The sequence below is a fragment of the Candoia aspera genome, chromosome 3 (genome assembly GCF_035149785.1).
Source record: "Candoia aspera isolate rCanAsp1 chromosome 3, rCanAsp1.hap2, whole genome shotgun sequence".
Taxonomy (NCBI): Eukaryota; Metazoa; Chordata; class Lepidosauria; order Squamata; family Boidae; genus Candoia; species Candoia aspera.
This window is the reverse complement of record NC_086155.1, coordinates 51,053,015-51,065,598: the sequence shown is the minus strand read 5'-3', so window position 1 is coordinate 51,065,598 and position 12,584 is coordinate 51,053,015. Positions and strand designations below refer to the sequence as shown.

Here is a 12,584-nt window from a genome sequence, read left to right as displayed (position 1 = left end):
TATACACTTGCTAGGCTAATGCTTTTTCAATATCAAGTCTTTCCATCTCATATTCATTGGAGTTATGATAATATACTGTGCTCATTCCCACTATCCACATTTTTCTGTAACATTTTCTAGTGGGCAATATTTTTGATATAAGGCTGGAAACTAGACTTACTGATAATGGCTGTCCCTGTCTTTTTTTTTTAATCCTAAAGGAATCCCTGTTCCCTGCTCGAGTGATCTATGACCTCCTCTTCTTCTTCATTGTCATAATCATAGTCCTAAACCTCATATTTGGTGTCATCATTGACACCTTTGCAGATCTAAGGAGTGAAAAGCAGAAAAAAGAAGAAATCCTGAAAACAACTTGTTTTGTATGTGGTAAGTGCTTAGAGAAAGGTCAGTTCTTATACTTAACAAATATCCTCCAAGAATTTGCAAGGAATACACTTTTTTCTTTTTTGTGGAAGACATTTTGTTAAGGCTTACATTTCAAGGCACCTGTTTAAATCCCAAACTCTTCTCCAACAGTGAGAAGAAACTGGTCAAGTATTTTGTAACCAGCAGGGTTAACTCTTGTTCCCAAGTAAATGTGATATGAAACAGTATTTCTGAAGGATGTTGTGTGGTGGATTTAAAGAACTCTGTGTTTATCCAGTTTGCATCAAGATAATTTGGAGTAGATTGCTCTTATAGCAGAATGTAGAAGTCTGTTTTTGAGATCTATGAATAAAGAAAGTGTTCTGTGTTGGTATATTAAAAGGATCAATATGTAAGATTATTCTTGGATACTTAGTAGATGATTGGATTGGATTGGATTGGATTTTATGGAATGACTGGGAGCTCTGCTTAGCTTTGGTACTGTGCTCAAAGACAAATTCCTGGGCTAAAAATATATGTGTGTGTGTTTTGTATTAGAATTCACTTGGTGGAACTCAGGTTTAGAAAACAACAAAGTAAAACCTAAAGGATTGAATCTAATTATTCTCAATTTATGGCATACACTTTTGTGGAAAGTGCAGCATTTGTTTAATGAAAGTAATAACTCATTTTCACTATCTCATTGACTGATACATCTGTAGGTCATCATCTAGAGAATGTCTGTTGTCCTTCCAAATACCTTCTTTAAATGTGGACACAATTTGATAGTTCTACAGTTTGTCTTGAATAGAACTAGAGGGTGGCAGCGCAAGGCTCTAAGTTTGAGAATGTGACCAACATGTGGGAATGAAGTAATTCTGTGTTTAATGCTTGTGGCTTGACACCCACTTTGCAGCTTCCAGGGCACCCTTGGATTACACCAGTGAAATGTGGCAACAAAACCATTGATTTTTGGTGGTCCTGTATTTATTTTGCTAAAATAAGAGGCCTCATCTCAATTTAAATCCCACGTTAGCTAACCATTTCATGCATCTAATGCAGTGAGCTGTAGTTTATGAGAGATTATGCCTTTTAATAAAATGTGTTAGTCTGGAAAGGTGCTACCAGGCTCCTTCTGATTTTTGGCTAACATAGATTAACACAGTTCTCCTACAATGAAAGTGTTCTACATCTAAATGCACCAATTGTGCCTTTTATGTCTTTAATCTACCCCCAAAATGGACTGAACATTTTATCACATCTCCCTCCAAAGGAAGAAAAATGAAAGTGTGTCCCCAAAATGTTACTCTTCCTCCTCTTTCCAGATTTCAGGAAGATATGAAGCAGTCAGTCAGGCATAGCTGTCTGAGCTCAGGAGATAGTGTTGGGATGAGAGATGTTTAGCATGGGTAGGAAGGAATGATGGATTGGTTTCTACTACCTGTAGAATTTTTGAGAATTCCTATTTTAACAAATACAGTAATTTGTCCAAGTGTCCAGACTGAACACCCTCATATGAATGTTTCTGCTCCACTGCAATTCATTCATTTTCTGCTCCAAATTACTGAATTTAGATTGAAAACATCTCAAAGGCTGTCTCTTCCAAGTGCCCGCTATGAACAAGACCATCAATCCATTAGTTAGTGCCCAACCTACTACATTCAGATTACCATAGGCTATAAGTGGAGGACAAATACTGAAGAAAAATTCTTGGAGAACCAGCCTTTACAAAAGAGATGGAGGTTCCTAGCAGTTTCTAGGTAACATAACATTTGCTTTCACTGCCTCTTAGGGCTTGAAAGGGACAAGTTTGACAACAAAACGGTATCCTTTGAAGAGCACATTAAATTTGAACACAATATGTGGAATTATCTGTACTTCATAGTACTGGTGAGAGTGAAGAATAAGACAGACTACACAGGGCCTGAGAGCTATGTGGCACAAATGGTCAAGGTAGGCATTGTATAACTTCTGTGAAATGAAGTATTAATAATTTTTATTATTCTCTTTGAGAAAGTCTGCTTGATTTTCCTGAAATTGTTTTCTTCCCCCCCGTCCCAGCTTCTATAGATGCTGTCCATTATGAAGGTCACACCACATTTCCTAGGATATTTGGTTTATGATTTTTGTTACAGATGGGGATTTATCATCTCCTTTGACTTTAGAAGTCAGGTCAAAGCTAAGAACCTAAATGTTTGTGACTGAGGAGAGAAGATTACTATTTGTTCAGAAACATTATTACAAAAGCCTCACGTAGTTCACAATAGAACTTTCTGATTTTTCTGAAAAGATGAATGTCAAGAAAGAGGGAAAATAGGACTGTATCTCAACTCTTATTTTTTCAATTTTTATATCAATAAATTTGATTTTGTTATCTTTTGTTTCCTCCATCTATAGAGACATAGAAAGTATTGATTCAATGTGTATACATGATATATGCCTTTTGTCCCATAATAAAATAAGTCTGAACTTCTAAGGAGTGGCTAACAAGTTATTAAAAAGACAAATTTATAATCAACCATTCCAAGATTCCCTATGGTGAACTGTAAACCCATTTTCAAATTAGGGGAATTTATTACATTGTGCACTATTTACTTTTTTTTGGTCAAATCTGTCAATCCAAGAAGATACACCCCAGCTTTATGTTGCTGAGATACACATGATAATAGTTTTGTCACTGAGCTAATTGCAAAATTTATCATAGCAGTCAGAAAGCTGTGTCAGTTTTCTATTTGGGAACGCATTAAATTATAAAGGCGATGAACATGTTTGTTCTGTGTTTAAAACCCAGTATTTCTCTATTTTCATACAATTTAATTATAAAATTTAGGTTTATCCTTCCTGTACTTTTTATATTAGTAGGGCTATGAACTTTGGCTGAAAAAAAGTAAAACATTTAGTAGTAGTATAGAATGCAGTATTCACCTGCATGTGCCTCTTTCAACTTGAGATGTATTTTTAGTGAAGAGCCAATAGTTTTAAAGTATAATTTTAAAAACAAATTAAGTATGTTAGAAACTGTTTTTTTCTCATAATCACTTCTGTATTGTTGAAGAATGGCATCTTGGAGCTGATTATTCCATGTACCTGCAAGGTTTATATAAATTAATTTAGGAAAGTTTGTCCCCCACAGTTGGAGTAAAAAGTGTTCTGCAACTATTCAGAACATGTTGAACATACTATTTTTTCTCCCCACCTGAACATGGATCAGATTATTAGAAGTTGTCTATTGTAAATGGTCCACTGCAAAGACGTCTCCACTAGATGCTATTCAATGATTGTTATGTAATTAGTGCACAGCACAACACAAACAGCTTGATTTTAACACATAAAGGCTGAATCTAATGTAGTGATTCTATTCATTATGCCTGGAAATTGAACATAGTTTTATTTCTGGGTAAGAAAGAATGCAATTTTTAGTTATGAATGCAAGCTATGACACTGATTGCAAACTAAACTGTTGTCAATATTTCTTTTAAGCAGTTGGCTCAAGTCAGATAGATTCCTTGAGATTAAAAGACAGTCATAGAATGATCCTGCTTTCCTTCTTGGGAGATAGAGTGCAGTAGCTTCTGAGAAATCCAGAGTGTTGGTTTGCTTCTTCCAGCAGGATCAAACTGGAAATGCTTTCATCTCTTCCTCCCTTGAGGCCATGCTTGCTTTTTAAGGAATCTTTTCTTTTGAAAATAGTGGGGAAAACCCCAAATCTGCCAACTCTGGAGTTCATGTTGGTTACATGTTGGGAAACTAAGAAGCGTTCACTCCTGGTCCACTCCTGGCATCCACTAGGCATTCCTCTTCTGTGGTTGACATCAGGAGGAGGGTGGCTGGCTGTTCCAATATTGCTTTTCTGGAAGCATTTCAATCCAGTTTCAGGACTGGTTCTGGGAGCAGGGATTTCCCTGGTCATCCTCTGGGATGACCTTTGCCAAGTCAAGGAGGAGACTGTGTAGTGTTATTGGGCCATGGATTCTTTGTGGATTTGTGATATGGAGCCACCGTACTGCAGAGGTTCCATTTTTACATGGGATGATTCTGAAACATGCAGGTGGGATATTGTTCTCTTCCATGGAATTTACTGTATGTGATTGTTTCACATTTTCACTATTTACTCGGCAGCCGGGGATGCAGGCCGAAGCACCACCAATACATAAATGACATCTTACCCTGCCTCTTCTTTACATGTAATATAGATAAGGCAGTTGAAGTTCTGAGCTAGTGCTAAGGCAGCAGAATGGACTGAATGAGGACCAATAGATTCAATTCAGAAAAGACAGATAAATTGTGCTATTTGGCTGAATGTTTACTCTGTTCTGGAAGACATATCACTCTCCGTAATATATGTGAAAGCAATGTTAGATCCATCATTGCCACTAGAAGTACTAGTGATTTGGGTGGTTCAGAGAACTTGCTAATCAGCTCAAATTGAATTGTTCCTGGAAATAGGGAATACTGTGGTGGCTGTTTATCTCCCATTGTTCTTGCAATTACTCAAAATAGCCTAAAACGTTTTAAGTATTCCATGTATTTTTATGCTGGCTGCCAGTATGTTCCCAGACACATTTCAAAATGTTTATTTTGATTGTATGAGTTCCAGAGGATTTGAGACCAGGTTACCTTAAAGGAGGAGTTCTCTGACATTTAGCTCCTAAGCTGCAAGTTCATCAATTGAGATTTGCTCCAGGTACAATTACCTTCAACTCATTCATCAAGTGAGTCAGTAGCTACACAGGAGCAGGAATACTAATAGAAGTACCAACCCAGAAAGGCTCATCTGGCACTTACCTAGTATTTTCACTTCTTCAAGCATATTAAGGACGGACTTGGTTTGGGTTTTTAAAAAACGATTTTAGGTTTTATGTCTAAGGAAATCTTATTCTGTTTTATTTTCATGGCCTTACCATATATTGTTTTTAAACTGTACGCTTCTAACAATTCCTGGTCTTACTAAGTAATCCTAAACTGTGCTTAATCTGCTGTTTCTACAATGACCACTGCAGAACAAGAACTTGGATTGGTTCCCTCGGATGCGAGCCATGTCCCTGGTCAGTAATGAAGGTGAAGGGGAACAGAATGAGATCCGATGTCTACAGGATAAACTGAATTGCACCATGAAGTTGGTATCCCATCTCACTTCACAGCTGAACGAGCTGAAGGAGCAGGTAATCAAAGCTGATTTTTTCTTTTTTTTACTGGACTGTGTATTTTTTCAAATCTTAGGATGGGCTAGGATGTTAAAACATTTTTTAAAGGCAAAAAGATGTCTCTCATTAAAAAATGACATACGAATGCACCTGATTTCAGAAAAGCACAGAACACTCATTTGGTTTTCTGACAAACCTTCAGGTATAAGGTCAGAAATACAACGTACTATGCAGGAAATAATAAGCCTTCTCATAGCCCTTTCAAATTATGCTTTCCATTTTCTTGTACCAAATACCCAATTCAGTTTGTAATCTGCATAAGATTTATCTTTAATGGAAACCATTTATCAATTTTTAAAAATTGTTTGGAACACTTTACTCTCTGGTACAAAGTATAGCTGCAATGGATTGTAGATATTTCTGAAGGATATTTATTCATACCAATAACATGTATGAAGTGGGGACATACCCAAGAAAGGGTTTAGAAGTGTCTGCAACATGCTATTGCAAACGATGTCATTTGTAGCCCAAGAACTATACAGTAAATACTTAATTGGAAAACCTAAGAACCATATTTTAATGTTCCTTTTTTAAATACAAATTTCAGATGACAGAGCAAAGAAAGCGAAGACAACGAATGGGTTTTGTGGATGTTCAGAACACAATGAATCACTGAGGCAGTAAAATCCGAGCCTTCCAATTAAAACTGTAGTATGTATATATATATGCACTTCCTGAAGAGGTATTGGTACTAGGTTCCTGCAAAGCTTTCACTGACAAGGAACATTGGTCCATGCCATGATGATTTGTGAAATCTCAGCACTACCTTTTGTTCATCTCAAGCAGGATTGATTGAAGGCATCTTATTCAGCAAGAAACCTAAAGCCATGACTGTTTCTTCATATGCATTCAGTTTGCCATACCTTTGAAAGGTTTTTCCCATAACTGTTCCTTCTCCTTTTCTTCCCTTCATGCACTACATTTTGATGGCTATATAGCCAGGTGCAAATACAGTTGACATTTACCGGTGAATAGTAATTTGCTATCTTTTTTAACTTATTCAAAGATACATGGAAAGTCACCATTTATGGATTTCTCCTTGCAAGTGTCTCATGTTAAGCCTTTTGGAGACATCAACATTTTGGGTCTAGAATCTCATCATCTCAACCAAGAAGAAATTGCAAGAAAATATTCTATTAAGTTAATAGTTCAAGTAATCATATAATAGATTTCATGAAAAGGCTTTTTCCCTTCAATTGACAAGACTGTGGACATTAATGAAAGATTGCACATTCGTGCTGTACTATGAATGTGCAACTTGTGCCTTGTTCACTCAATAGAATGGTATACAGTACTCTTAGAATTCATCCTGCTTCCAGGCACTAAGAGTTTGGGGGAAAATATTTCAACCGTCACGGATACTATCAGCAGTGTCAGTTATATTTAGTGTGTATCAGTGATGGAATGTAGCTGCAGAAAAAGTGGGAGGGGAAAAAAAACAGTAGGGCTACAACTATAAAAGTCCTAAAATATGAACTTAGAAGTTTCTTGACAGAATAACCTCCTCAGAATTTAGAATATTTGTATGATAATGCCCTTTGTAAAATCTATGTCTGCAGGCTGCTGTCAAATGTATGCAAAAGGTAGACAACAGATGTTGTGTATATCTGATTTTGAATGTGGCCAGTTGGTCCATTAGCACTAGTCTACTGGGGAGACTAGAAACAATCAAGGAATCTTTCTGTGTCATTCACATTTGGACCAAAGCAGAGTGTTCTTCAAATATACAGACTGCTGTGCAGATTTAGGAAGATTTCACTAATCATAGATCCAGCTTTACAATTTATCTTGATCTGGTATGTGTCTCAAACACTGTTTAAATGTTAATATGTGAACTTCCTGAAGTTTAACACACAAAATCAATATAATGAATGGAAAGCAGCAGCCTCTTGGTAATATTGGTAACTTCATAAATTTGTCACATAACCAATGTTGACCAATTTTCTAAATAACTATTAGATTAGCATAGAATGTTACAGCTGGAAGATATTTTAGAAGTCATTTATTCTAACCCTGTGCCCAATGTATAGGCTGTAACCTCTTTCTCTCTGTGGAAGTATTTCTTCCTGGACTTATGGAACCATGGTCACAGTGACTTGTGAACCACAAGATCTGTTTATGAGCTGATACATGTTCTAGCAGGCATGCAATTTCCTTAGGATCCTATCAAGTTCCACTGGTCTTTGCTGTTATTTCCTGGCCGAGAGTGGACTTTATGTATATAGAAAACATGTAGCTGCCTGTGAACTTGGGATCACTTGGCTGTCTCACTGATTTCACAAGCAGCTGCCACAAAACAGTTTAGAAACTTGTTCTGACAGTATTCAGTTTTGCACAACATATGGCAGACTTCTTTCCCAGAGGAAGCACTGCCTTTCCAGTAAACGACACAAAGGCTAATTAACAATAAGAAGCCACACATGTCTTCCACAGAATCCCAATGTTAGATTTTTGTCGTTTTAGATTCTCAAAATACATGAACAACAGCTCTGTTAGGTTCCAACGCATCAGTTGCAAGACGACATTCTCTAGTGCAGATAGGTAAACACCAACAGAATATAACTATATGATTTCCTGTTCTTCAAATACAACTTTGGACTTCCTAATAGTCTTCATAAACCAATGTAGTCAAATGGAGCTAGTTTATCTCATTTCAGAATAGCTTTCCATTGTCCTTTGTTGGTACACAAGGAGGTTTTTCTATATTGGCAAAAGCAGTGCTTTAGGAAACCAGTTAAAGACTAAGTTATTATTTGGAATCTTCTTTGTGATGCTTGGCAGAGAATTTTTCACGTAACCGTTTCAATCTTCCAAACTTTCCTTCTTCCAGCTGCTTCAGTTGTTCTGCAAACAGTAGTACTTGAATAAATTAAGATAGAATACTTTCTAAAAAGTAAGTTTTATATTTCTGCCTACTGATTTAAAACATTGCTTCACAAAATAAAGGTGACTAAGCCACCCAGAGTCACTTGTTGAGATGGGTGGCTATAGAATGAATGAATGAATGAATGAATGAATGAATGAATGAATAACTAACACACTTCTCCCAGCATGCAACTGGGAGCCACAACCAATTTTACCTCCCTAATCCATATGCCTTTGCAATCCACACAGTTGAAAATTCACAATTACAAGCAATAATCATTTTAAGGTACACCTTAAAAACCCTAAGATGCAAAACATTAGTTTCCATCTAAATTAGTTTCTGCTTCACTGCCTGAGGCAATATATTTTCTTCATTTAGTACAGTATTTCTACAGCCAGGGAAAAGTAACATTTTCTATACATTTTGAACAGAAGCCTACAATTTAGCTCCATGCCACTCCAAAGGCATTTTAAGTGCATTCTATTAATTTTTTGTGTGTAAACATACACAAAAATTAAATCATTACAATAGAAAACTCTTGAATGATAACAGCTAACTTTTCGCCTTATAGTATATCCTATACAGAGGAGGCATTATACATTTAGATCTATTCCTCGCATCTTGTTGACCGAAAGCAGAATTTAAAAAGTGGACAAAAGATATAAAATTGTGGAGTCCTTGGTGCTCTCTGAGCCTTGTTGTTTTCTTGCAGATGTGTCATTGCCAGACTAGGCAACATCTTCAGTGCAAAGAGGGAGTGGGCTTTGCTCTCAGGTAATATACTGTGGCTTGCCCTGCTTGTGTTGGTGGGGGTGTTGTACTCTCCTTGGGAGTTCTTTGATTGGGCTGTTGTTTGCTGCTTGGTTGATTGCCTGAGTTAATAGTTCCTTGATTAGGGTGTATTGTGCTCTTTGATGGTTCATCTGATGTTAATCCTAGTGTTGATTTTTGCATATCTGGGTGTTGATTGCTGGCAAGGGAGTGCACTGGTCTTTTGGCTGAGTCTGGTCCAACCATAGTTTCAACTGGGAAACTGTGAGCATCCTAAACCAAGCCAAATCCCAAAATGCCAGAGAATTCCTGGAAGCCTGGCACTCAGACAAAGCAGCCATCAACAGACACATAGAGGTAAACAACATTTACATACCATTCAGAAGAGACTAGAAAAGCCCAAAGACCAGTACACTCCCTTGCCAAAAATCAACACTAGGATTAACACCAGATGAACCATCAAACAGCACAATACACCCTAATCAAGGAACTATTAACTCAGTCAGTCAACCAAGCAGCAAACAACAGCCCAATCAAAGAACTCCCAAGGAGAGAACAACATCCCTACCAACACAAGCAGGGCAAGCCACAGTATATAAACTGAGAGCAAGGCCCACTCCCTCTTTGCACTGAAGATGTTGCCTAGTCTGGCAATGAAATGTCTGCAAGGAAATAACAAGGCTCAGAGAGCACCAAGGACTCCACAGTTCAACCCTGAGCTGCAAATACTTGCTTCGATAGATAATGGAATTCCTGTTACAGTTCTTATACTACATGCTCGTTTCTGGCTGAGCCTCATTAGCTCAGCATACATACATTTCTTTTTTTGGGCTTCTCAAATAGGGCAATTAAATACTGAAAGAGTTGTATGGAATGATATTATATCATACCCACTGAATTTAAAGTCATGTGACCTTAAATGGAAGAAATATGGAAATGGCAGGTGGGGTTATGGAGAATAGCTTGCTCCATTAAGCTTACAGTAGCTTAGAAGATGGGATGCTGGCACCTTGACGAAGGGTACTCTTCTTATGTTTAATGATTCATTGCATTTTTTCAAAAAAAGATTCGTTAAACTGTTCACAGCTTCTTTGGATTAGAAATGGATCATGGTGTACCACTTTATGTCAACATGCAACTCACAGCCACTAAGATTCAAAGCTCAACGAGGGGCACTGAACCTGTCCTTTATAAGTGCTTTTAGAATATGCTTGGATTCACAGAAGGGCTGTTGACAAGAAGGAGTTAGTGGCAGGAAATTCTTGGGTGGAAAAGAGCCCACATAGGAAGAAAGGAGAAGGTACAAAAGACACTAGATTTATGCCAATAAATGTTGCTGCCCCAGCAAATAGGATCAAGCAGTTACTAGCCTAATACCTGTTGCAAGAACCAACTTGCATTCCTCCACTGGCACTCCAGAGAAGTTTGTATCTCTCAGACGTGGATACTATTCCAAAAAGAAAAACAGACAGATATAAATACGCACCTGTCCTTCTCCTGCCTGAAACAGTGGTATTTTTTACCATATGCCAAGAATGAAATAAATTTGCTACGTGCTACAGTACTGTTATGATCATTAACAGACTTTGTGCATATTTGGGTATATAAATGCACACATACATATTTTAGATTTTATTTTCAAAGATCATACACAACTTTAGAAGAACAGGCTTGTCTTTTTCTTGAGCTAAGACTAGGAACAGATCTAAACAGTCTGCCTAGTATCAGGATTAGAAACTATCTAGAGAAAGCAGTCACCATATAATCATACTTTACCACTATGACAGAACTCACCTTATTTCTATAATAGTTAGTATGGATTTTGACTAAACTTTCAAAGATTTCATCACAAGTCACTGGGTCGGCAATCTGCAAGAACAGTGTGTAGGAAAAAAAGGAATTGAAATCTTATAAAGTTTACAACAACATGCTAAAAACAGACTGTATGTTCTTAATGTTTTAGAAGGTTCAAAATGTACCCCAATTTTAACTGCCATGCCTATTCAATGGCGTTATCAAATTAAAACACCTCCTGAAATGCATTTAATATGAATCCTGTGAGTTCTGTTTATTTGTCACTCTTCTGCAGATCAATATAGATAATCAACAGAGTAGATACGTGATTATGGAGTAAAGAGCCCTAAAATATGCCAACATAATGAACATAAGAAAAAAAATCACTGGGAAATAGAATCCAGTATCATAACTGATGCCCATGGTGGATTAACACCAACATCTACAGTCCCACAAGCGCTGGATGAAGGTCCCTTCATTTTCCTAACATATTTTGGCTCTAGAATATGACAGTGATAGATTTTGCAAAATCTTGATGCCAAGATGTTGCCTGTCTATTTTCCATTGCACTGAAGTGCTAGGAGCTGTCCGGGCATTGGATATGATCTCCTCGCCTCTGGGCAGGGAGAATCTTTCTCATCATTACATGTGTTTTCGCTATGTTACAATGCCAGAGATAAGAAACTCTTTCACCTTACTCATGAGAAAATGCTTCCATGATGTTTAAAAACAAGAAACAAACTCCTGAAGCATCGTGCAAACTGGAGACCCACAAGTCCTCCCTGATCCGGAACTGAAAAACACATCGAGGCTTCCCTTCGAGTCAACTCGCGAGCCTGGCTCTTAAGCACTTAATCCCCATTCATAAACTGGTAAGGACACCAGTGGAAAAAGGGCAACTTCTGAACCTTTCATAGCTGCCTGCGCAGGAACGCCTGCCCGCAGCGCGGCCCTGCCGGAATCCCTCTTCTGCACACATCCATCCAAGAGCGCGAGCGCACAGACACTTCCTCGCTCTGTCCCGGGACGAAGAGGCTGCATAGCTGCAAGGTAAACGACCTTGGCTGTTGCCAACCACCCAGCGCAGCCCTTACAGCGGAAGCCCCCTGACGCTGCGGCCCAACCTGGGTCCCACCTGGGTGTTCTCTCCTTCTCGGAAGGCTTGCATCACCCTCTGCCGCACCACGGCGCCCAAATCGCGCCCGCGCTTCGTCTCCTCCACGGGCCACTCCTCGCAGAGCTTCAAGAAGCGCCGGTAACGCGCCGACGCCATCTTGGCGGACGTTTGTTCGACGCGATTGGCGGCCGGCTCACGTGATCTAGCCGGGCTGACAACGTCACTCCGGTTTGGTCTACGGGGCTGGGCGGGTTGATTAAGTGTGCCCGAGAAACGGAGATTGCGCCTGCGCAAAGCGAGTAGCACTTCCGGCATCAGGATCATAGCGTTGATTAAAAGTGGGGATTTCGTAGTTTAAATCACCGGTATCACAGTAGAAGAATCACGGGAGAAAATGAGAAATTAGAAATGAAATCAGAAATCCACCAGGATCGCACTGTATTGGACTGCGGCCAATGGCTTTGAGCATTCGTGCTCTAACCCAGTT

At 38.5% G+C, this 12,584-nt stretch overlaps 2 protein-coding genes across 2 annotated transcripts in view; one reads left to right on the top strand and one right to left on the bottom strand.

Annotated features, from left to right (window-relative positions):
* The window catches only part of ITPR3 (inositol 1,4,5-trisphosphate receptor type 3), a 133,353-nt gene extending 125,922 nt beyond the window's left edge, over window positions 1-7,431 (top strand). Inside the window, exons 55-58 of the mRNA XM_063297634.1 lie at window positions 201-366; window positions 2,138-2,298; window positions 5,346-5,507; window positions 6,097-7,431. Of these exons, the coding sequence (XP_063153704.1) occupies window positions 201-366; window positions 2,138-2,298; window positions 5,346-5,507; window positions 6,097-6,165 (558 nt within the window). The 3' untranslated portion in view covers window positions 6,166-7,431. The remainder of the gene's footprint in view (window positions 1-200; window positions 367-2,137; window positions 2,299-5,345; window positions 5,508-6,096) is intronic.
* A 543-nt stretch (window positions 7,432-7,974) lies between these two features.
* Window positions 7,975-12,299, bottom strand: LOC134493241 (ubiquinol-cytochrome c reductase complex assembly factor 2). The gene is made up of 4 exons (XM_063297635.1): window positions 12,116-12,299; window positions 10,981-11,055; window positions 10,564-10,633; window positions 7,975-8,393 (listed from the first exon to the last, which is right to left on the bottom strand). The coding sequence occupies exons 1-4, from the start codon at window positions 12,251-12,253 to the stop codon at window positions 8,299-8,301; spliced, it is 378 nt and encodes a 125-aa protein (XP_063153705.1). The 5' UTR covers window positions 12,254-12,299; the 3' UTR covers window positions 7,975-8,298.
* Between the last annotated feature and the right edge of the window lie 285 nt (window positions 12,300-12,584).

What these genes read in the sequence shown, in the direction of transcription:
- LOC134493241 (XM_063297635.1), bottom strand. Translation starts at nt 12,253, where the DNA reads ATGGCGTCGGCGCGTTACCGGCGCTTCTTGAAGCTCTGCGAGGAGTGG. An exon ending in CTAACTATTATAGAAATAAG is followed by an intron (nt 10,634 to 10,980) that starts GTGAGTTCTGTC and finishes TTTTTGGAATAG; the next exon opens with TATCCACGTCTGAGAGATAC. An exon ending in CAAGTTGGTTCTTGCAACAG is followed by an intron (nt 8,394 to 10,563) that starts GTATTAGGCTAG and finishes TACTGTTTGCAG; the next exon opens with AACAACTGAAGCAGCTGGAA.